Source organism: Heterocephalus glaber, unplaced genomic scaffold (assembly GCF_053883595.1).
Source record: "Heterocephalus glaber isolate CG9 unplaced genomic scaffold, H.glaber_assembly_v1.0 deba00001504, whole genome shotgun sequence".
NCBI lineage: Eukaryota > Metazoa > Chordata > Mammalia > Rodentia > Bathyergidae > Heterocephalus > Heterocephalus glaber.
The window spans coordinates 72799242-72824336 of NW_028258324.1; the positions used below are offsets into that span (position 1 = coordinate 72799242).

General features: G+C 52.6%; 1 protein-coding gene across 1 annotated transcript; it reads right to left on the reverse strand.

The window, feature by feature from the left end:
* Positions 1-7604: 7604 nt before the first annotated feature.
* LOC101722915 (C-C chemokine receptor-like 2) lies at positions 7605-13117 on the reverse strand. Its single transcript, XM_013069394.3, has 5 exons — positions 13039-13117; positions 12852-12976; positions 12112-12786; positions 11988-12027; positions 7605-11642 (listed from the first exon to the last, which is right to left on the reverse strand). Exons 1-5 carry the CDS (start codon positions 13115-13117, stop codon positions 10615-10617), a joined length of 1947 nt encoding a protein of 648 aa, XP_012924848.2. The 3' UTR covers positions 7605-10614.
* Positions 13118-25095: the final 11978 nt, after the last annotated feature.

A 25095-nucleotide genomic window follows, 5' to 3' on the forward strand; every position in this document is an offset into this window, starting at 1 on the left:
TGCCATGTTGGGACAAAGTCCTCTCGAACCGCAAAGGGATCCACTGGTCGAACGTGCGTGTAGTGCACCCAAGTGGCTACCCTGTCAACCTTGAGAGCGGTGGGGGTAGTCAGAATTACTACATAGGGTCCCTTCCAACAAGGTTCGAGGTTTCCTTGACGATACCTCTGGAGGTAGACCCAATCTCCTGGACGGTAGCGATGAGGCTCAGGAGGCGGTCCAGACTTGTACAGGGCTTTTAGCTTGGGCCAGATGTCCTTGTGAATCAGTTGAATACCTCTTAAAGAAAATAACAGCTCTTGATCACCAAGTTCAGTGAGCACCTCAGACTGGAGGTTAGGGATAATGGGAGGGGGCACCCCAAACATAATTTCAAAGGGAGTCAGTCCCATTTTATAGGGTGAATTGCGTACCCTATAGAGGGCAAAGGGAAGGAGAGCCACCCAGTCACTGCCAGTCTCTAAGGCTAATTTAGTTAAGGTCTCTTTTAGGGTCCTGTTCATTCTCTCTACCTGTCCTGAACTCTGGGGTCTGTATGCACAATGTAATTTCCAGTCTGCCCCCAGTACCTGCGCTAAGCTTCGACTCACCTTGGAAACGAAGGTGGGTCCATTGTCTGACCCGAGCATTACTGGGAAACCATACCTTGGCAAGATGTCTTCTAGCAGCTTTTTGGCCACAATCTGTGCTGTCTCATGTTTGGTAGGAAAAGCTTCTGTCCATCCTGAAAAAGTATCTACAAAGACTAGCAGGTATCTGTAACCATATCTTCCAGGTCTTACCTCAGTAAAGTCTAGTTCCCAGTATATGCCAGGTTGGTCTCCTCTCAATCTGCTGCCAGGGTTAGCCTTATTCAAGGTAGCATTGGTCAGTTGGCAGGCCTTGCAAGTAGCAACAATGCATTCTATTTTGGTACTGGCATCTCGAATCTTGATTTCAGCGTGTCTTAGGAGGTCCTGCATCTTGCGGACACCCATGTGGGTGGATCAGTGCATTTTGGAGAGAACTTGTTCTCCCAAGGCCTCAGGTAGAATGATTTTACAGTCAGATGATTTCCACCATCCTTTGAGGCATTGGGTCATGGGCAGTTGTTTTATCCATTTTAAGTCCACCTCAGTGTACTGAGGTTTTTCTGGCAAAGCAGCACCCCCTGGATTGGGCAGTTGAGTGATCAGCATCAGATCAGCCTCTAGGGCTATTTTTCAAGCTGTCTGGTTGGCCAAATTATTTCCTCGGGCAATCAGAGTATCATTTTTTTGGTGCCCGGGACAGTGGACAATAGCCAATTTCTTTGGCAGCCATAGGGCCGCCAGTAGGGTGAGAATTTCCTTTTTGTTTTTAATAGTCTTTCCTTCAGCCATTAACAGTCCTCTTTCCCTGTATATGGCCCCATGTATGTGAGCGGTGGCAAAAGCATACCTGCTGTCTGTGTATATATTTAGCTTCCAGCCCTTTCCCAGAGTCAGTGCCTTGGTTAGCACTATGAGCTCTGCTCACTGTGCTGATGTTCCAGTGGGCAAGGGTTCAGCCCAAACGACCTCAGTCTCAGTGACCACAGCCACCCTGGCATACCTTCGACCATCCTGAATAAAACTGCTCCAATCAGTGTACCAGGTATCTTCAGCATCTGGCCATGGTTGATCTTTTAGATCCACTCGGGTCCCGTGTACCTGAGCCAAGATGTCAGTGCAGTCATGCAGCGGGGCCTCCAGGTCTGGGTCAGGCAATAATGTAGCTGGGTTTAGGGCAGCCGGGGTCTGGAAGACAACTCTGGTTGGGTTTAAGAGCAGGCCCTGATAGTGGGTTAGGCGGGCATTGCTGAGCCATCTATCTGGAGGCTGTTTTAGAACCCCTTCAATGGCGTGGGGGGTGGTCACATACAGTTCTTGGCCCAAGGTCAACTTATCAGCATCTTTGACCATCAGAGCCACTGCAGCGATCATCCTCAGGCATGGGGATCATCCAGCTGCAACAGGATCAAGTTTTTTGGACAGATATGATACTGGTCAGTGCCATGGGCCCAGATATTGGACTAGGAAGCCCTTGGCAACTCCTTTGTTTTCATCAATGTAAAGGTAGAAGGGCTTAGTGACATCAGGCAAGCCCAAGGCTGGCGCTGGCAACAAGGCAGCTTTAATTTGATCAAAGGACTTTTGTAGTTTTTCTGTCCACTGAAAGGCCTGATTGTCCTTAGTTGTCTCATAAAGGGGCCTCGCAAGTTCCGCGAATCCCAGTATCCATAAGTGGCAGAAGCCAGACGATCCCAAGAATTCTCTAACCTTTCGAGGGGAATCTGGTGCGGGTATCTTGAGAACTATCCCTTTTCTAGCATCAGACAGCCACCTCTGCCCTTCTTTGAGTATGTATCCTAGGTAGCTTACCTCAGGTTTACAGATTTGGGCCTTGTTGGCAGATGCCCGGTACCCCAGTTCCCCTATGACCGTCAAGAGTTTCTTGGTTCCATCTAGGCAGGCCTCTCGCATCTTAGCTGCTATAAGGAGATCATCTACATATTGTAACAAAGTCAATTGGGGGTTTTGGAGGCAGAACTCACCCAGGTCTTCATGCAGGGCCTCGTCGAAGATGGTGGGGGAGTTTTTGAACCCCTGAGGTAATTGGGTCCAGGTCAACTGTCTGTTGAGGCCTTGTTCTGGGTCACTCCATTCAAATGTGAAGATATGCTGGCTTTTGGGTGCCAGTGGAAGGCTAAAGAAGGCATCCTTGAGATCCAAGACCGTGTACCATTGATGGCTCGGGGGAACTGAGCTCAGAAGGGTGTATGGGTTAGGCATCATAGGGTGGATATCTATGACCCTTCTGTTTACCTCATGGAGGTCCTGCACCAGTCGATAGTCATTTGAGTGGGGTTTCCGTACTGGCAACAAGGGGGTGTTCCAGGCTGATTGACAGGGCCTTAGAATACCCTGAGCAAGTAACCTCCTGATGTGTGGAGTTATTCCTTTGTGGGCCTCCAGGGACATGGGATATTGGCGAACTAGTGCAGGGTCCGCTCCTGGCTTTATTTCTACGAACACAGGTGTCCTGTGTGCCGCCAGCCCCATGCCTCCAGTCTCTGCCCATGCTTACGGGAACATGGCAAGCCATTGTTCCACGTCAGGATTGGGGGGGGGGATGCCCCTGGTGTAGCAGATACTCATCCTCAAGGCTCATAGTTAACACTTGGATGGGCTTTCCCTCCTGGTTAAGGACCTCTGCTCCCCCGGGCTGAAAATGGATTTGGGCTCCTAACTTAGTGAGTAAGTCTCTTCCAAGTAGAGGATAGGGACAATCAGGTATAATCATAAATGAGTGGGTTACCCAGCCCACTCCCAAGTCCACTGTTCTTCAAGTAGTCTATGAATACATTTTCATGCCTGTGGCTCCTTGGACCCAGGAAGTTTTGTCAGATATATGGCCATGTGGTTTAAGCAGAACTGAATGCTGAGCTCCGGTGTCTACTAGGAACTCAACAGGTTTCCCCTCCACTTTAAGGGTTACCCTGGGCTCGGTGAGGGGCGCTGAGCCCCGTTCCCCCTAACCACTTATTTTGTCCATGGCCAGGATGGGGGCCTTTGAGTGGCCTCCCTGTCACTTTTTGGGGCATTCCTTAGCCCAATGACCTTCCTCTTTGCAGTAAGCACATTGAATTTTCCCCAACCAGGGGCACTCCCTGCATTCCCCCTTACCTTCTTCTTCTGCCGCAATTTTTCTCAGACGACGTTCACATTCTCTCGGCTCTCCTGCAGTGATGACCAGAAGGATCAGAGCCAGGTTTCGGGTCTGGCAGTTGTCAGCCTTTATCTGTCTTTCCTCTGCGGTTTCCCTGTTGTTATACACTCTCTCTGCCACTGCCACTAAGTCCTGAATACTCTTTTCTCCTAATCTGTCTACTTTCTGTAACTCTCTCCTAATATCTGGTGCCGCCTGGTTGACAAAATGCATTATTACAGCTGCCTTTGTCTCAGTTGCTTCTGGGTCCATAGAAGTATACCTACGGAAGGCTTCCTGAATTCTTTCTAGGAAGGCCGCAGGGCTTTCGTTCGGTCCCTGTTGTACATCCCCTACCTTGGCCAAATTGGTGGGCTTTCGAGCAGCCGCTTTGAGACCTCCCAACAGAGCCTGGCGATAAACCTGGAGCCTCTCCTTACCTTCTGTTGTGTCGAAGCCCCAGTCGGGCCGGAACAAAGGAAAAGAAGTGTTGATAGTATCAACATTGGTGGTTGGTTGACCATTGTCACCAGGAACCAATTTCCTGGCTTCATTTTGGATTCTCTCGCTCCTCTGTGGTAAACAGGATCTGGAGGAGCTGTTGACAATCATCCCAGGTGGGCTGATGAGTGAACAAAACAGTTTCTAATAGGTTAATTAAATCCCTAGGGTTGTCTGAGAATTTGGCGTGTTGAGTACACCAGTTATAAAGGTCACTGATGGCAAAGGGCCAGTAGTGATGAGGCTGGTTACCATGCTCATCAGGGGGCCCTGTCGCTCTCAGTGGGAGAACAGTAGAATCTGCCGGCCCTGCCTGTGAGGCAGCACGCTGAGGACGAGTGTTCTGGGCGGGGCCATCCCCGATGCTGGTGCCCAGAGTTGGCCCTCTCTCCTCAGTTCCAGCTGGGGCCGGGACTTCTCCCCCTGCCTGTTGTCACGGGGGAGTGGAGGGAGAGTGGTAAAGGGGGAGGAAAGGAGATTTTCCTCGGTTCCTCCTTGGAGGACCAGGTAAAGCGGTGCAGTCAGCTTGGTTTCGGTTTGCCTTTCGTTCTCTGGGAGTCTTTTCACAAGCTGCCAGGATCACCTCTGGCTGCTGTTTCTGTGGAGGCAAAAAGGGCTTGACCCATGGAGGGGGGTCACATATTAGATTTTCCCAAGTGATGATGTAAGGCACCTGGTCAGGATGTCCCGTTTGGGAGTGGAAGACTGCCTCTCGGACCTTCCTAGCCATTCCGAGGTCAAATGTGCCCTCGGGTGGCCGGTCCACTCCATAAGTTGGCCACTCTGAACTACAGAGAGTGATTAGTTTTCCGTTTTTAATTTCTAAACTTAGATTATGAGGGTGCTCCCTAACTTTTTAAAAATGGTCCATCATGAGGGACAGGGGGGTGGTCGCGGTCTGTCCCATCGTCTCAGTCCAAGTCAAGTGACAACAATAATACACGGTGATAGACAGACAGCCAAGCACAACAGAATAACAAAAAGCAAAACAAAACAGTCTTCTGCTCGATCGGAGGCAAAACTGAAAGTAGGACGATGGCTTCATGCCCTGCCGCAGGAGTGACCCGCACCATCCTTCCAGAAGTCTTAGAGACTTGTGGGGGACTCCGTCCCCTCCGGAGGGGTCCGGAACGTCTTCCAGGACCCCGGGTCGGTGGCCCTCCAGTGCATCCGCCTAGACCATCTGCAGACCTGCTCAGAAAATGGGCCCCAGACTTTACAGACACAGAAACACTCACCGGCTGGCTTCGACCCTCCAGTACGGGGATCCTGGGGGTCTTGGGGATCCTGGAAGAGCCCCCAAATGTTGTGCCCAGATCATGAGGACCCTGAAGACCACCAAGGAGCCGATTCCAATGCAATCACACAAGGGTCATTTATTCAAGCTCGAGCAGGGACTCTCGACCGTCACTGACGCAGCGGGCCAGGATTGAGAGCCCCCTACTCCAAATCAGCAGGGGTTTTTATAGGGGTTACAGCAAGGTTTGGGGAGTTCCAGTTTGGAAATTACATGATTGGCTGGTACATAGCAAATTTTGAATGTTTAAACCTGATTGGCTGTGCCTCACGGGCCAAACTGCAAATGGTTGCTCAAGCTATCGAAAAGAACATCTGGGACATTGGGGTATTGGGGTAACTACTGATTAGCTGTTGCTAGGGGACTGCTGAACATTATCACAGGCAGGTGGTCAAAGTACATCTTGTCATTTTTCTTGGAACTGGAGTTTATGTCCAGGCCACCTTATTTTAAGATGGAGCCAAATTTTAAAATGGAGTCGCTTAGGTCTCACATTCACTTAGGTCTCACAGGGGGAGCAGGGCCAGGGGGCGGTGGGCAGGTCACAACCTGCACGGCCTCTCTGGGAGCAGCTTGGTGGGTGGAGGGGCCCTGGGTCCCCCACCCGAGGCCTCTGAGTCAGAGGCTGCTCTCCCTGGGGTGCACCGCTGGAGGAGCCAGCTGAAAATAAACAGCTTCTGGTGCTCTTCGCTACTGGGATTAGAGAGAAGGAACAAACCCTGCAGCTGCATAGTAGGTGGCAGAAGAAGCGGGGGCCCAGCTGTGAAATCGTACCTGAAACCGCAGCTGACCGGCCTTCTTGACGCAGTTTGCAGGATCCATGGCCTCCTTACTCCTCCAAGATCCTCTGATCCTGCTGACCCAAAGGTGCGCTCAGGGGAGGGGACCCCCGTGGCTGTGGTTCCTGCTCCTAGCCTCCAGACAAGGGCACCGTTTGGGGTCCCCTCTGGGTCTCAGAGAACCCCGGTTGTGTCTCAAGAGTTGTCTAGTGTGTCTGCCTCAACACTGTGTGTAGTGTGTCTGCTTCTGCACCTCAGAACCTGGGAATAACTGCAGGGTTTGTTCAGGGTTCTTCTGGGCCACTGTGAAATGGACTAGTGCAGGCGCAGGCCATACGAAATTGGAAGGAAACTTCTAGAATGTAAGGGATCATGTTCAGGACCCTTGGGAAAACGGCCTGCAGGTCCACAGGACCCTGATGCTCGCCCTCTGCGGTGGAGGGCTAGGGGCCTCCCCCCAGACTCTGCAGGGGCTCCCGCTAGGAAGGGGGATAGCTCAGGACAGGTTGCCCTTCTCGGCAGCACAGGATGTGGGGTTGAGGAGAGCCTGGGCAGGGTGACACCTGTCGCACTGCGCCATTCCTAGCTGCCTGCTGAACGGAATCATGATGGTCATTAATCTTTGCCCTAAGCCAGGTGGTCAAAAAAAGATTTATTAAAAAAAAAATGAGCAAATGCTTTGGGATTCAAGTTGCCAGAAATAGCCATGAAAAGTACAGGGTACCCAGCTAAGTTTGAATTTTAGATGAACAGTAAATACTCTGTTGTTTACGGGACACACTTTTACTCCAAAGCAGTTTGCTACTTAGCTGAAATTCGAATGTATCTGGGGACCCTGTGGGTTTTTTCCAACTTGAAATCGTATCATTTTCCACTCACTGTAGAAGGGGTTTCCCATTTTATTTAAATTTTTAATTTTTTTGGTACCGGGGATCGAACTCGTAACCTTGCGCTTGCGAGGCAGGTGCCGGAACCACTGAGCTAAATCCCTGGCCCAGGTTTCCCATTTTAAATGTGTCCTGTGTGTGACCACAAATACACTGAACTGAGATGGATGGGGGGACTCATGAGATTTCGATCTGTCTCTTCAATGCTCCTAACAAGAATTCCACTGATCTACTAGGATTTTTGTGGGTTTTTTTGCACTGGAAAATAATTTTCAGGCAAAACAGAAGCACAGTCAGCTTTTCTGGTTATCTTCTCTCTTGCTTTTCACGGATGGTTCGTTCTCTAAGCAGTATCTGGGGACAGTGGACAAGCCTGTTATTTTTATCTTTAGGGAACTGTCTGCCAACCGGCTGTAACAGGGGAGGAAGGCTGTGTTAGGTTACTAATGTTCCAAATGTGCTCTGCGTGCCGCCGGGGGACATGGAGCCCCCTGCGTCCCTGGAGCTCTCAACTTTCCAGACCCCCGCGGAAGTCACTCCCTGTTCTGGGCGCTTGCCTGTGCACTGAAAGTTCTGCCAGGACAGCTCCCCAAGTCATGCTGCGCCTGTGAGTGCAGGAGGGGAGCCACTTCCTCTGATAGTTCAGCCTGTGGTGGCGAACCTCTCAGAGAGCGAGCACCCAAACTGCAACCCAAAGTCTGCTCATTTATCGCCCACACTGCAGTTGCACCCAAGCGCTTGGCTGCAGTGATGTGGGGGCGCCCTGGCTCGCACGTCCACAGAGAGGGCTGTGTGCCCGAGGCGGCACGCATGCCACAGAGTCGCCCCCACTGTCCCGGAAGTGGAGGGGCAGCCGACCCGCCTCTGCCAGCTCTGCTCCTTCGCCATAGCCCTTGCATTTTTCTGACTCCTTTCCTACCTGTTCAGATAGTTTTCCCCCCAGGCTCTCACCTGGTCTTCACGATGTTTTCTTTGCCATTTAGTGGCGTCTGGATGAGACTGTGGTCACCACGGGCTCTCCCTGGCAGTGTCTCCCCGTCAGGGTGGCAGTGGGCAGGGGGAGTGTGGGTATCCTGAGCACCAGGGACAGAGACTCAGCAAATGCACAGAGACAGCTCCAGTGGTGTCACAGGTGCCTGGAGTCTCAGGGATTTAGAGGATACATTTAATACATTTCTAATTTATGTCCAGGTCAGCAAAACCACCACCACAGGTCCAGATTGCAAAGGCATCCACCACAAACCCACATTTCCATGAGCCCCACTGTAATCTAACTCTTTCCTCTGCCTGCCCCAATACCCTCAACAAACATTGATTTTGGGTCACTGTAGATTTAGTTTGGATTTTCTAAATAATCACAAGTTAAGTAGTTTATTTTATTTTGAGACAGGGTTTTGCTATGTACTTCAGGCTGACCTGGAACTCTAAGGGATCCTCGTGCCTCAGCCTCCCAAGTGCTGGGATTATAGGCATGCACTATCATGCCCAACTAAGTACCATTTTAAATGAAATCTGGCTTCTTTTACTTAGCCTTTTGAGATTCATGCATGTGGCTGTGTGAATCAGTAGCCTGTTCCTTTTTGGCTGATGCGTAGTATTCCACTTTGTAGTTACACCTCTACTTGTCACCTGTGGAGGCCCAGCTGGACAGTTTCCAGTTGGGGGCTATAGAAATATAGTTGTCATGGACCACGGTGTAGAAATCTGTGTATGGATATGTGTTTTCATTTCTCTTGTGTAAACACTTAGGAGTGGAATGGGTATAAGCTTAGTGTTTTTTGTTTTTTGTTTTTTTGGGTTTTTTTTGGTACCGGGGATCAAACTCAGGTCCTTGGGCTTGCGTAGCAGGCGGCAAAACCACTGAGCTAAATCCCCGGCCCGTAAGCTTAGTGTTTTAAGAAACTGGAAATTGCACCTTTTTTTGTCCCAGCAGCAGTGTACGAGAGTTCTGATGGCTCCACATGCTTTTGGAACAAAGTTTTCTTGCTCCGTTCCTCCGTTCTTCTATGTTGGTGGCCCTACTTACCTTTGGGATGGGGGGTGGCTCCCGAGGGTCCCCTTTCAGTTGTACCGTGGCCTGCTCACTGTGGCACATCCGGGCTCAGGCTGAGCCTGTCACGGCCTCGAGGGGGACCGGTGGGCTCTGGGACCCTGTGTGTGTCCTTCCGTCCTCTCCCTAACACCCTGTGGCAGCTGCTCCCTCGTCCCCTCCCTCCCCAGACTCCCGAGCTCGGGGGCCCAGGCAGATGGTTCTGGCCCAGGCCCATCTTCGCCTCAGCCTGGGGCCTGCATGGTGCCACCTTCCGCCCCCCTGAGCAGAGTGGCTTGAGCTGGGCCCTTGAGGGTCTCGGCCTCGTCCTAACAGGGTTTTCAAAAGTTTCATAAGTCACACCCCGGCCCTTCAGGGACAGCGTGGAGAATGCTGAGGTTTGGAAAGCAAGATTTTCGTCACCTTACTTCATCAACTTAAGGCAAATTTCCCTCCTTGGCTCTGGGTCAGCAGGAGCAGCCATGAGTCCCCCAGTGGTGGATCGAGCCCTCAAAGGCCCAGAGTGAAGGTCTTGAGGGAGCAGTGAGCCAGAATCCAGCTGCCACACGGACAGGAAGCAGCCTTGGGACCCTGGACGTGCCGAGCCGCCCTGCAGATCTCGGCTTGGGGACTGAGCCTGGGTGATGAAGTGGCCGAGACCCTGTCGTCTGTAACTCAGCCGCAGAGGGGAAGCGGGACCTCACTGCCTTGCAGTCTCGGGCCAGTGTGGCCTGAGGTGTGTTATATTTAAAAGGTCCAAGCGTTCTCCTGTTAGATGTTTCTAAACCTAATTTTGCATTTGCTGTTGGTAGACTTCCTACGGCCCCATCGCCTTTGTGATGAAGTCACAGTGCTCCCAGCAACCTGAGGAGGCTCACGGCTGGCTGGATGGGGCCCTGGGTGTGTCAAGCAGGTGGGGGAACTTCCAGGACTTGCACAAAACCAGCTACCTGGCTTCTGAGCTCCACAGCCCCCTGCCAGCCACTTCTAATGACTGCAAGAAAATGAGCCTGAAAAATTGCTTTCTTTCCAGTGGGTTGCCTCTAATGTGGAATATGGCCACATTGGTTTGCTTAAAGCACATATTTATTCCATGTATTTTGTGGGACAGCATTTGGAAGGGCAGTGAGCTTGGGTAAGGCACAGGCTCTGCCGCCGGTGATACCCGGGCTCGAGTCTCAGTCCCGTCCCTATGCAGCCTCAGACCCAGTTCTGAGCCCCAGTTTCCTGCTTGGAGCAATGAGACCACGCCCAGCCACCCCGGGGTGGGGGGGGGTTGTTCAGGTTTGTGAAGAGCCCGGCACCTCGCATGCTCACCCTCCCCTGTTCTCCCGCGTCCCGTTTTGCACACAAAGGTACAAAACCACCGGGGACAAAGTCCCCGTTTATGTGGCCCGCCCTTGGTCAGGGGAGTCAGAGTCGCGTGGACCGGTCCTGGCTGCCCCGCAACGGGCCCCGCGCAGATTCCCCGCCACCGGGCCGGGGCGGGCTGTGGCCGCGGCGAGGGAGCAGGCCGCAGAGGCGGCTCCGAAGTGGGGGGTCGAGCAGCGCGTACAGAGGGGGGTTGACCCAGCAGTGCGCGGTGCCGATGACCTTGGCGACCCGCGCGCCCGCGTCCAGTCGGCTGTCGCTCTGGCAGCCGCGCAGGGAGAAGCACTCCTTGAAAGCGGACAGGAAAAGCACGATATTGTAGGGCAACCACATCAAAAGGAAGACGACCGCGACAGCACGGACGAGCCCGGACCTCTCACGCTGCTCCTCCCCGCTCCTCTTCCCCAGGCAGCCGCCCAGGAGAACCAGCAGTGGGAACACAAGCACCACAGCGTTCATCTTCAGGGTCAGAACGCGCTTCCAGGAAGTCTCCTCCGCCGGCAGGAAGTGAGGGCTGCTGATGGAGCACAGGGAGCTCTGCTCGTCCCGTGGAGGTTTATAAAACACCAGTTCAGGCAGAGTCACCAGGAAGGCGGTCAGCCAGGCCAGCAGCGCCATAATGACGCCCCAGGTCGCCGTCCTGAGGGCCGAGGACAGCCCTCTCACCCGGGACGCATGCACAGTCAGGAGCACGGTGAAGAGGGCTTCGCCGTGCAGCCCGAAGGACTGGAGCGCGAGGAGGACTCCGCACACGGAGCGAGGCCAGGCGGCTGCGGCCCAGAACGGCAGGGGCAGCAGGAAACACAGATTGGACAGTGCCACGTTGAGGAAATAGATGTTTTCCACGTGCCTGAGTCCTTTGTATTTGATCAGGATGAACAGAAGCCAGCCGTTGGCCAGGAGGCCGACCATGAACAGGGCGGAGCACAGCTGGGCCGCCTGCTGGGCCGACAGGACCGCAGCGCCCGACCTGTCACAAGGGTCCCCCTCCCCGCTGCTCAGATCACCGTCGATGAGGACGTCGTACTCGTCCTCGGGCACCGCCGTGTGGTTGGCCATCTTCCGGCTGCCTGCGGAGAGACAGAGGCTTTTTCCTGCCCGGCATCGGCGTCAGCCCAGAGGACAGGGCAGAGGATCAGTGCCCACACAGCCACACCCGACCTCCAGCCAGCCAGAGTCCTCCACACTCCCAGGAGGGAACAAACACTCCCCAGACACAGGCCTGGCCCCAGAGCCGTGACTCAGCTGGTAGGGGACGACACCTGCCCTCGCTCCCATTCTTTTGGGAGAGAAGCAAGACTTTCTCACGGGGACATGGCATCTCAGAAGCAAACAGTTAAAGAGACAAATACCGCGGCTTAACTGGGAGAGATGGGAGCAGGTTTAACCTCCGCAGGGTCGGAAATATCGCTCACCCTTGAGGCGGCTTCCTGCGGCAGGCTGAGATGGCTTCCTCTTGAAGGACACAAACAAGTGTTTGCAAAAGTGAAACCGTGCGGGACGCGGACAGGGACAGGGCTGGGGACACAGGGGACTCACCGCTCCGGGGTTCCGGGGTGGGGGCAGGGTGCCGCCCCTCTGCCACCCATGGGGGGCTCTGGGAACGCTGGGGGGGCCACTTCCTGCTGCACAGACCCGTCCTGACCCGGGGCGGGGGGAGCCACCGCTTGGTCCCCCGGCGCCTCTGCCCTCCCGAGACAGATGGAGTTGGCAGCTGGAAGAAAGCAACTTGAAAGGCGGGGGGGCCTCTGCAGCCTTCTGGGCCTCTGAGAGAAAGCGGGAAGTTGTCTTGCCTTCCCCTCCTGCACCCCGCCTCTGATTTCCCCAGACCTTCGCCTTCAGACAGCTGACTGGCTGCTGCTGATAAGGGCGCTGAGGCACCACCCGCCTGCTGGGGCAGATCGGAGGGGCGAGGGTCAGGCAGGCAGCGCTGAGTAGGGGGCAGCTACAGCAGAGAAAACCCTCCTTGGTCAGCACAAGTCCATCCCGGGTCCTGACCCGCAAAGGCAGCTGGGCCCGCGCTGAGCATACCCACGCTGGCCAGCCTTGCGCCTGAGTTTCTGGGGTCCCTTGTGAGGGTCTGGGTGGGCTGACGGAGGCACAGGCCCGAGAGAGGATATGGGGAAGCGAAGCCCCCAGGGGGTGTTCCCAGGGTAAGAGGCTGGGGCCGTGGGGACTGGATGGAGCCTGGGAGGCGGCCCCAGGTGGTGACAGCTGGAAACACAAGGGGGCCCTGCAAGGCACCTAGGGGGCTGGAGCTGGGACGCCGGGAGCCTGACCCGAGAATCCCGTGTGAGGACCAGGAGGTGACACAGCAGGTCGGGTGACCCTGAGAAAAGAGCCTGGATGGGCCCGGGGAGGGTGCGGGAGGGGTGGGTGGCTTGGAAGAGGATGAGAAGAGGAACTGGAAAGGACATGAAAAGTGAGGGTGACCTCAGGCTGAGGCTCTTGGCAGCTCTCCCCGACCTCCCTGGGGCCTGTCCCGCGCGGCCTCTGCTCGGCGGTGTATCCGGAAAGTGTCCCTGCCCTCGCAGACGCCGACCATGGGAAACCCCAAGGAGAAAAAGAAAATCGGAAGGGCCCAGACTTTGGCACGGCTGAGCTGAAGCCCCCCGAGGCAGAAGAGGGACGCGGGCTGGTGCTGGGGGAAGAGGGCCGGGCCTCTCCCAGGAGGGGCAGTGGTGGTCACCGGGGCCCTGGGAAGCTCTGACACCCTGGGGTCCCCTTCCAGGGTCTCTCCCTCCTGCAGCTGGGTGATGGGGGCCGCCCCAGGACACTGGGAACTGAGCGGGCAGCTCACGGTCAGTCAGTCCAGGGCAGGAGAGCAAAGTCACATCAGACTTGGCAGCGCGAACAAGCCCTGCATACACGGGTTGCTCTTTGGCTGGCCACTTGGAGGGGAAAAACAGCAGCAGGCGCCACACCTGCTGTGTGTCACAGAATCATGGGACGTTTGGGAAATTTGAAAAGTTTCCCCAGGAAAGCATTGCCCTGTAAACTCAGGCTCACCCCGACTTTCTGATTATCGCAGCCTCCGCTTTCACTATTGTTATTTTGGCTCAATTCCCAGCATGCTGCTTCTCCACATCCACGCAATGGGATTCTAGAAACTTCTACACTGGTGGAAGAGAAGGCTTAGGACTCCAAAGCTGAGGGAAGAGGGAAGATTCCTTTGCCATCTCAGTACCTGAAGCTAGACAGGGCCATCCTGCCAGTCAGCTTCCTGTCACTGCAACAAAATACCTTTCAGCAGAGGGGAGGCTCGCGTTCCCGAGGTCTCAGGCCATGGTCCCAGGGCCACACGTCCTGGCGTGATGGCCTTGTCCGGGCCTTTAGTCTGAAGAGCTGTCACTTTAGACTCTCACTGCCCCATCCATGGAGCTGGCCAAACCATGGGTTCCTCCGATAGCCAATGCTCCTTCTTGTCACCAAGTTCTTATGTCAGGGACTCTGAAGACGCTCACTGGGGGTGATTTCAGCAGTAAGCGTACAGAAGACACGAAAATAGACTTCATGTTATATCGACCTTCGGTTAAGAAAAGCAGGGCACACGGGCCTGGCTATCACGGCCTTCCAGCTCCTGGGGGCTGTCTTGGGCTCGCTGGGACTCCCAGGCTGGACCCCACACACGTGTCCCCCTTGTCAGCTGGAGCAACAGGTGTGGGAAGGGCTCAGTGAGAGGCAGGGCCTTCTCCTTCGGGCTCCAGGATGGGGGTTTATTCTTCTGTTTGGGCAGATTTGCCACTTCCGTATGGAGACCCAGTGGTGTGTGCCCTCTGGCGGTGTCTGTGGACCCTGAGGTCCACGACTTGCACGTGGCCTCTGTCTCCTGTGTACATGCGTGGGAAGCGGGGTCCAGGGTGGTGTCATCGAGAAGCACTGGGACCCTGAAGTGGTGCCCCATGGGAGCTCGACGGGGGCCCCGCTGTCGGCAGGGTTGATGAGGCTCTCAGGGACCCCAGTTAGTTCCTGGAGAGCGGACTGATAGCAGACAGCGAGGTTTCTGGCTTCGTGTCTCACGGTGTGACTTCTCTCTCTCACCTTCTCCCTCCAGGGCTGTGCTGGCACCGTGCCTTGAACCTCGAAAACTGTGGGCTCATAAACTTTTCTTTATAAAGTCCCCAGGCCTGGGCATTTAGCTATAGCCATGGAAGGCAGACAGATACACCTGTTGAGTTTGGATGTTGCCCTGGTGGGCAGCCTCCTAGCGGAGTCGGCCGGTGTCTGAGAACAGCTTCCTGACAGAGCAGTTCAGGGACCCAGGTCCACACCTGCTAGGCATCTCCCGGCCCCCTCCACAGTTCCTGCTTGGCGGCCCCAAGCTGCAGCCCCTCAGCATATGTCACGACTGCACAGGGGCTGGCAGCCAGCGCCCTCTTCCTCCAGGTGTGGGCCAACCTCCTGAGGGAGGCAGCTTCCAGGCTGGCGCTTTCCCTGGGGCTCAGTGGAGAGGTCCTGGCTGCTCCCCACTTCTGCCCTCCTGTGTTCTCTGGAGCTCTCCTTCCTGTCTTTAGTAGCTCATCCCCTTTTGTGAGTAATTTTTAAAATCTTTAATGCCAACTGTTCCAATTACTAGTGTGGTTTCTGTCTCTTGATGAAATGCTGATTCCACAGACAGTAAATTTAGTTCAGTGCCAGGATGGTGAGTGTCATTTTTCAGAGACCTAACCTGATATAACGACACGGAGTACTACCCTGCCATAAAGAAGGAGAAGCACAGTCATTTATAGGAAAAAGAGTGCACCTTGAGACCATAATGGTAAGTGAAATAGATCAGACACACAGACTTAAATATCACACGGTTTCTCTTATAGGAGGAACTCAAGGCATAAATCCTAAGAAATGGGGAGAAAGTTCTTTCACAGAAGGGAAGGGACCAACAGACGGAGGGAGAGGGGAGGGGCCAGGAGGAGAAAGGAGTTGAGGTGCGTTGTGCAGGTGCACCAACCCCCCACGAGGAGTGCAGTTGTCACATGCAGCCAACATGCGCTGATAAAAAAATTAAAACTGAAAAAAAGTATTAGGTTGTTTAAAATTATAAAAGTATGACCCATTCTTTCCAACAGCTTCTTCAAATATCAGTTCTTCCAGATTATCTGTCTGTCATCTGTTTATGTATGTATGTATGTATGTATCTATGTATCTATCTATCTATGTATCTTTCACTTAATCTGTCAATTTTTATTAACAAATAAGACTTTACAGGACATTTGGGAAGTATAGAAGAAAAGAATCTGTGATACTGATATCCCCAAGTAACAGTTATTATAATTTAAAAAACAACACTGCTTCTGAATGAAATGTGCAAAAACAACTTTTAGAAAATAATTTTGTGCTGGATTAGTTGTTCCTTGTTGAGAATGGCATTGAAGGAGTAACCCCCCACGTGCTGTGATCGAGGGGGACCTGAGAATGTCCCACCCTGCCCCAGGCTTTCCCCACTCTGGCTCATGCCTGAAATCCCACCCTCCTGCCTCAGCCTCCCAGCAGCTGGGACCCCTGAGGGGGAGGGGATGCTTCTGAAACACAAATCACCAATGATCAACCCGGGAAGTTCAGGTTTCGGATGTCCTCAGGGGAAGGAAGTTGTGAACAACCTCCGAAAGCAGTGCTTTCCAGTGTGCGCTTCCCTCTGCAGTGGCGAAAACACGCGGAAAGCAGGTGCACCTTCTTTAGTAAAGTTTTAAAACAACAGGGCAGTAAGAATAAAGTGAGTTTCTTTTTCACAGGGTCTCTCCGGGCCAGTACCCTTCCTGACGAAGAGAGGGTGCAGGGTTCGCAACGTGGATTGCAGAACCTCTTTGTTCTTTGCTTTACTTATTTTCAGTTGACAAATAATATCTGTGCATTGTTACTGGGGTATTATTATTCAATCTGACTGACACACCCATCACTTCACCAATTCATTGTTTTGGTGAGCATCTTAGAAGTGTATTGTTTTAGCCCTGTTGAAGTAGACATTATTTTTCACCTGTGGCCACCATGTGCTGCACCAGATCACTAACTGACTCCTTCCATCCGAGAGTTTTAGCCTTTTATCAACATCTCCTCTTTCTCCCATTCTTCCCCTTGTCCAGCTTCTGGTAATCACCTTTCTACTCTGAAATGGACGTTTTAAGATTTCATATAAATGAGATCACACAGTATCTGTCTCTCTGTACCTGACTTTTTTCTTATGCCTATGACTTAGCATAACATCAGAACTTCCTTCTTTTTCCAGACAGTATGCTATTCCACAGTGGATATATACCACATTTTCTTCTATTGATGGACACCTAGACTGCTTAAATAGCTTGACTATCATAAATAATGCAAAAATGAATACAGGAGTGCAGATATCTCTTGATTTGAAGTGAGATTTCTGGATTATAGGGTAACTCTAGTTTTAGTTTTTTGAGGAATCACCATTCTATTTTCTAAAATGGCTGTAGTAATTTACATTCTTTTGGGTGGGGGTAGTGCTGGGGCTTGAACCCAGGGCTTCGGTGTGCTAGGCAAGGGCTTCACCACTGAGCTACATCCCCAAACCACAAAGTTTACATTTGTACCCACAATTCACAAGGCTCCCTTTTCTCCACCCTGGGCCGATGCATGTCGTAGTTTGTCTTTTCATGATAGCTGTCCTAACAGCCAGGAGTTGATATCTCATTGCAGTTTTACCTTGCAGATCCCACTTTTTTCACATATCTATCGGTCCCTGTACCCTTATGTTTTGAGAAATGTCTGCTCAGCTCTTTTGGCTATTTCTTCATTCAGTTATTTGTTTCCTTGCAATCGAGCTGAGTTCCTTACACGTTTTCCATGTTAGCCCCACATCCAATGTACAATTCGCACATATTTTCCCCCAACCCATGGGCTGCCGCTTTACTATGAATTGCTTCCTTTGCTGTGCAGAAGGCCTTTTGATTTGCATGCTTTGGATCTGCCTACTTTTGCTTTTCCCCTGTGCTTGTAGCCAGGAACTCGCTGCCCAGCCCCATGTGGTGAAGATGTTCCCTCACTTTCTTCTAGTAGCTTTGCAGTTTCAGGTCTTACAGACTTTAACCCTTGGGGGTTGACTTGTGTCTACAATAGGAGATGAAGATCTATTTTCCTTCTTCCCATGGATCCCCCATTTCCCCAACTCCAGTTACTGAGGAGCCTGTGCTTTCGCCATTCTGGGTTCTTGGCACCTTGGTCAAAAAGCAGTGGACACTGATGGATTTGTAATAATAAACATATCTGTTATTAAAAAAACAACAACCACCAGCAGGCCGTGAGCACCTGTGTCTTTCAGGCTCTCTCTCCAGATCCCATCTCTTTTTGTGCCAGTTACCATGCTGTTTTGATTACAATAGATATTGAAATCCAGTGCGATGTCTCAGATTTTGCTCTTTTTGGTCCTGATTGCGTTGGCCATTTGAGGTGAATTTTAGGAGTTATTCTCTGGCTCTGTGAAAAGTGGGATTAATACTTTGATAAGGGTTTCATGGGTTCTGGAGTCACTGTGGGTGGTGCAGACATATAGTGACACTGATGCTCCAACCAGAGAGCCTGGTGCATCCTCCTCCTGCCATGGCTCTGGGTTCCTTCTTCAGTGTCTTGGAGTTTGCAGCAGTCAGATCTTCTCCCTCCTTGCATAACTGTATTCCTCAATATTTTCGGATACTGTTGTAAGTGGAACTATTTTCTTCATTTCTCTTCAGATAGTTCGATGGTATGAAATAGAAATGCTACTTATTACTGTGTATTGATTTTGTTACCTGCAAGTTGTTGAATTGATCAGTTCCAACAGTTTTTGGTGTGGAGTCTTTAGAACTTTCGATAAATAAGATCATGTTATCCCCAGACAGAGTGCATCCCACAGCATCCTTTGCCCTGGGGTGCTTTTTATTTCTTTCTGTTGCCTGACTGCTCTGTGACCCTCCAGTACTGTGTGGATGGGAAGCGGCCAGAGAGGGAAAAGCTTTCAATTTTCCATTGATCTGACTTGAACCCTGGGCTTGTACTGGGAGCACTTCATTGTGGTGAGGCGATTCCTTCTGTACTTATTTTTTGAGAGTTTTAACCTGCGCAGATGTTGAATTTTGTCTAAGCCTTCTCTGCATTTTTGAGATGATTGTGTGGTGTTTGTCATTTTTGTTATGACGGTGTGTCATACTTACAGATTTATATGTCGCGTCCCCCGGATAAATCCTACTTTATCATGCTGAATGATCTTTATTTATTTATTTTTTATTTTTTTGGTACCGGGGATCGAACTCAGGTCCTTGGGCTTGCACAGCAGGCGGTGAAACCACTAAGCTAAATCCCCGGCCTTCTGAATGATCTTTAGATGCACTGTTGAGTTCAGTTTCCTAGTATTTGGTTGGGATTTTTGCATCTGTATTTCTCAGGGATACCAGTATGTAGTTTTCTTTCTTGTTGTGTCCTTTCTGGCCTTGGTATCAGGGTAATGCTGATCTCATAATACCAATTTGGAAGTATTTCCTGTTTTTCTATTTTTTTTGGAAGCGTTTAAGGAGAGTTAATATTAGTTCTTTTATAAATGTCTGTTAACTATGGCAGTGAGGCCATTTGGTCTGGGACTTTCTTTGATGACAGACTTATTAGTGATTTGATATTCTGTTTTGTTGTTGTTCTACTCAGATTTTCTATTTCTTCCTGATTCTGTCTTGTTTGTTTCTAGGAAACAAACTCATTTTCTTTGCAGTTCCATGATTTCTTGCTGTGTAGCTGTTCACAGTAACCTCTTGTGTTTCAGAGGTGTCAGTAGAAGTGTTTCTTCTTTCCTTTCTGTTGCTGGTGTTTGTTGTTGCTGTTGTTGTTGTTTTGCTTTTTGGTACCAGGGATTGAACTCAGGACCTTGTGTTTGTGAGGCAGGTGTGGTGCTACTGAGCTAAATCTCCAGCTCTTCTTTCATTTCTGATTCTCTTGGAGTCTTTTCTTTTTCTTTGTTAGTCCAAGTAGAGATTCATCAATTTTATCTTTTCAAAAAACACAACTTGTAGTTCTACTGATCTTTTCTATTGTCATCTGGTCCCTATTTTTAAAATTTTGTGCTTTGATCTTTGTTATTTTCTTCCTTCTCCTAAGTTTGGGGTTACTTTGTCTTTTTCTGGTTCCTTGAGGTGTAATGTTGGATCATTTATTTGGGATTGTTCTTCTGTTTTGTAGGTATTTATTGCTAGAAACTTCCCCATCAGGACTGCTTTGGCTGGCCCCCTAAGTTCGGATGTTACTGGACCTTGCGTCGGCTTTGAAACAGGAAACAGTGAGAACACCGGACATACAACTCTTTAACAGGAAAATGGGAGCAAAAAATGGCTTTTAGTGATGCCGGCGGTTCAGCGAGTGACTCCTGTCAGTCTTCAGAGCCTCAAATGGAAGTTTGCCCTATCTATCTCTTTCTACATCTGCAAAGCTTAATTCCATTGCAGTTTCCCTGGGAGGATAGCAAGCAGAGCAGTGGAGGGTGGGGAGAGCAGAGAGTTCTGGCAGGACTTTCTGAGTCCGTTAAGCTCCTTTGGTGACAGATTACAGAAGTTGTCATGGCTACTCAGGTGCTTTCTGCAAAGAGCATAGCTACCTAGTTAACCCATAGTTGCCCAATAACACAGTTAACTCCTAGCTGTCCAATTCCACATGGAGGGAAGGCCTCTTCTCTCAGCGTGAGGTGCAGTCTTGGACTCCCAGAGTGGGTTTCCCTCCGCGTAGGCTGTAGGCTCTGCTTGCTCCTGTCCTCTGCTTGTGAGAGGGCTCCCTCCAGCCACCTTTCCCACTTCTAGCTGCCTTAGGAGATCACTCTCAGCTCCAGTCTCATGGAGTCCACAGACTTGTTCTTTGTCCTCATGTTCTTTGCTCTTAGCAGCCTTTTAAAAAAAGTTTTATGTGCATAACCTTTGATTGTCTGTACCAGACAGTGACCAAAATAAATATCTACTGAGCCATGTTTCAGTGAGTTTTGTTTATAGTTGTAGCTCATTTATCCACAGATAATTTTGTTGTTGTACCACAGATCCTTTGTGCTTCGATTTTTGAGACAGGGTCTCGTATGTGGTTCAGGTGGGCCTTGAGCTCACTCCTGCCTCAGCCTCCCTGGTGTGGGGGTTAAAGCTGCCCCACCACTCCCTGCTCGTCAGCTCGTAGTTGTCCCCCGTTCCTCCTGCGTCTGCTCTCCAGCTCCTCCCCACGTTATGTCTAGGAGCTTAATCGCTAGTGGCAGATTCTGTGCTCCTCTGAGTTTTAGGGGCTTGAGGCCAGTGGGGAGGTCAGGGATTCGGCCCTGGCTCCTTCCTGGGGGGGTCTCAGTGGGCCACTCTGTCCCTCCACCCGAGGACAGCGCCACACAGCGCCCCCTAGGCCCCTTCCAGTCGGACACAGGGCACGGAGGCTGCTCTCCCCAGCACCAGGGACCCCAGGAGCAGTGGCTTCCTGCGTCTGCCCCTCCTCAGCTGCCCTCCCCTGCCTCCCTTGGGTGAGCCGTTTGGTTCCTGCTCAGATCCAGAAGGAGCCATCACCCAGGTGCCAGGAACTTTGCCTGGGGAATTGGTGAGCGGAGCAGATCCTGGCGCTGCTCACACAACACCACACCCCAGACGGAAGTGCTCAGTAGCGTGATGGGTTGTCATCTGAGTCCCGCGCAGAGGGGCACCTTGAAGTCTGGGGAGGGCCGGGCCCTGGAGACCCCACACCAGCAAGCCCCACGAGTCTGCGCTCTGCTCCCAGGGGACGGTGGGCCTGAAGGTGGCGTCTGGACAGGTTCCATCCAGGTGGAGGGTTCTGGACTCCCTGCCAATCTTGTTGTCCCCTTAATAACAAGCAACAGAAACCAAAATTTCCCAAGCCACAGTGTCTCAGACTTGCACAAGAGAAGGAGGAAGTCACCGCCAGCAAGGCCACACTGCTCTTGCTCAAGGGAAGCACTCGCTGGTTACTCATCAGGGCCCCAGGAGCATGACAGGAGCATCACGGGGCAGCTGACGGGCCTCCCAGACTGCTCCTCCAGCTGTCCCAGGTTCAAGTCTACACACCGGTCCAACATGAACTGCACCATCAATGGATAAGAAATGCTCCCCTTATGAACAGAAGTAAAAAGGAACATACAAAGTAGCACCCTCATTTGGTCCTTTCAATAAAATTAAATTCTGACTCACGATCATGGTGCAGGGAAGTCTGGGGCTGCTCTCCAGTGGGGGTCTCTGGGGGTCCCTGCACCTGGCTCTCCTCAGGGATGGTCCCCAGGGCTGCTCCAGGTCCCACAGTCCCTGAGGCCTTGGCTTGAGCCTGCTCCTGTCCTGGCCCAGAGTGAGTTCAGGACCACCACCTCCTTCCTGTCTCAGAGGATCCTACACCCTCGGGAAGGGCTCTGGGCAGAAGCTGATATCCAGGAGTCCAAGACCCCGAACCACAAGGCCTACCTGTCCCCTCCAGCGAGCCCAGAACTTGGGGATAAAAGCAGTGCTTTTTTGGGGTTTGAGGAAACGTCACCCTGAGCCCCTCTGCCCAGAGCTGGCTGAGGAAGAACCGGCCAGGACTTCTAGAACCCCGTGACCTCACTGTTCCCAACCCATGCTTGGGTCCCTGGATGTTTCTCCTGATGTAGCTGGAACTTCCGGTCCCTCCCACACCCCTCTCCTCCGGGCCACTGTGAGGCCCCCAACTTTCTCAGCACATCTTCTTGCTTTGGGGGCTCCTTTTGCTGCCTGGACATCTCAGAGGAACTGGCAGGGAAGAGGTTTGATTTTCCCTTAGGAGAGAAGTGGTTTCTCCAAACTTCCGAAGCCTCAGGCATCAGCAGCCACCTGCTTCTCCTCACCCTAGGGAAGGGACAGAGTATGCAGACTCTGTCGCAGGAAGGACATCGAGTCCAGCTTCGTTTCTACAGGGAAGGGAGGAGAGGTCCGGTGCTGGAAGGAATGGAACAAGCCTGAGCTGGACGAGGTGGTGCACGCCCGTGATTCCAGGTCTGGGGAGACTGAGGCAGGAGGATCACTGTGAGCTGGAGGCCAGCTCTATCTCAAAAAATCAAACCAAGCAAAACAAGCCTGGACAGGTCTGTTGTGTCACTATGTCCCTCCCTACACTGTGCCTTGCTACCAACACACCTGTACTCAGGAAGATGGCGACTTGGGAAATGGGGCCCTCCATTTCCTCAGGGCTAGCTTTCAATAAGCCCTTCCTCCTTTGGCTGAAATCTCCGGCCTCCTTTGGTCTGGTCAGCAGTGAGCAGATGAGCCTGAGCGTAGGGATCCAACTGGCTGGCTCCATCGGGGCTCTGAGCCACCCAGTCCGCCCTGTGGTGTCCACTGCCCGGGTCCCTGGGTCTAGGTGTCTACACGGGGCTCTGCTGAGTTCAACACTAGCGCTTGTGACGCAACCTAGTGTCTACGCCCCCCCTCCCGGAGGCCAAGTCTCCACGGCCAGTGGGCTCCCCTGGGCCCCTCGTCCTCATTCCCTGCCACTCCCTGAACTGCACTTCGGCCCGATCTGAGGCCGCGCTGGCCGGGCTCCTGGCTTGCTGGCCCCTGCAGGCCTCAGCGGGGTTCAAGTTCCGCCCATCCATCCTCCCTCTGGCTGTCCTTCTGTCTAGTCCGCTCCTCGCCATCCCCAGTCCCTGAAGTCCCTCTCCACAGCCTCCGTGTGTTCTCCACAGGGTCCCCTGAAATTCCTCCCGGGCTGTGCTGTAGACAGGCTTTCCTGCGTAATTTCTCCCATGTAAGGAGAGGTGGGAAGGGCACCAAGGACAAAGGCGACATGGTCTGGTGACACACGAGACTGCGCACGGGTGTGGACCCTACGAGGAGACACAGAGGGCTCGGTGCTGACTGGGAGCCTCCTTGGGGCCAGGGGGACCCCTGAGCCCCCGACCCAGACTCCATCAGCCTGCAGTTCGGGAGGTTGTGCTCCGAGGCAGCCCTCCCACTGCACACTGGACTCTCCGTAAAGATTTGTCCCACAAGTGAACAACTGTAAGTGCAAATCTGCTAAGTCTGCTATAATCTTTTCTTACTCCTTGTAGGGGGACCTGGATGGGGGAGGAGAAAGACTTTTTAACACCTTAAAATGGGGACCCGCTGTTCTTGGTGAGGACTCTGGGTCCCTCAGGAGAGCAGGTGCTGACAGGAAGGCAAAGAGCCTTTGGTGCAGATGGCTGGTGACGGGTCCCCTGCACTGTCACTGTCCACGCCACTGGAGCAGGTGCTGAGGGAGACCGGCTTCGCTGCGGCCGGGTGGGAGGGTGGGGACTCGGCGTCTGCTGGAAACTTCATTTCCAGACAGGCACTAGCCTGTGCTCCCCTGCTCTGCAGAAACCATGGTGGTGGTGGCCGGCGCCTCATCTGCCCCAGTTGAGCCTGCTGCAGCTGATGGGAAGCCAGCGCCCCCTGCTGGTGCTCCTCAGTCAAAGCTGGCGGGGACACCCTTGCTAGTTGGTGGATGTGGCCTCCAGGGGGCGGCATAGGCCAAGGTGCTCCAGGGCCTGGAAGGCCTTTCCGTGGGAGAGCTTGAAAAGACTCAACACCTTCAGAAGTGTGTTCCTGAAACACAGTGACGCAGGACTTATCATCAGACCAAGCAGTGACAGTGTGGAACCCAATGTAAGGAAGCCAGAAAAATGCTTATAGACAATTATGCAAGAAATACATTATCAGAGATATTAAAGTGACTGAAGGAGCGGTGGAGGTGCTGTGATGTCCTGCGCTTTGGGTCCCCTCATCCCTGAGGCTGTGGGAGGCCCTGAGAACAGCGACTGCAAGTGAAGGGCGCAGAACCGACGGCGGGGGGGGGGGCGGGTCCTGTTCCGCAGCTCACAGCCCCGTGTCCAGGGTGGCAGGGGTGAGTCTAAGGCTTCAGCAGAAGACTAACAAACCCATGTTTGGGGGTCTGTTTCTCCCTGTGCTGGAAAATAAATGCCTTGTAAACTTAACCCTAAGAAAATAAATGGCTGAGGAGCTCAATCCTCACAGTGGAAAGACCAGTGCATTTTAATTTAGTTGGAGCTGCTGAAACTCAGAACGCTTGGAACACCAACGCCCACAGAATCCCACTTTAAGAACGTGCACGTAGCTCTCCTTGCTGAGGACAGTCACCCCGACTTCGGTTTGTCCATGGCGTGCAGGTAACCCTCCTTGGCAGCGCCCCCCGGGCTGAGACAGTAGGGCCCCTCACCCAGGAGGTGGGCAGTGGGTCAGGTCCCCAGTGTGACGGCGAGTGGGTGTGGGGAGCTTGTGGGCACTGCCGTGGGGATGGCCGCCGACACCTCGGAGAGCGTTTCTTCACCTTAACGTTGGGTACGTTAAATACAAGGGCGGATGAAAAGAATATGGTGAACATTTAACTTGAAGAACACTCACTGCCGTCAAAGATGCCCTGCCGTGAATCCCCCTCAGAGTCCTCCCCTCAGTTTGAACACCCCCATCCCATCATCCTTCCCAGTGTCTGAGGCAGCTCTCGAGCCCTCCTTCACAAATGACTTTTCAAGGTGTGATCAAAAGATTGGCAAATTGCCGGGGATTTAGCTCAGTGGTGCCGCTGCCTGCCTCG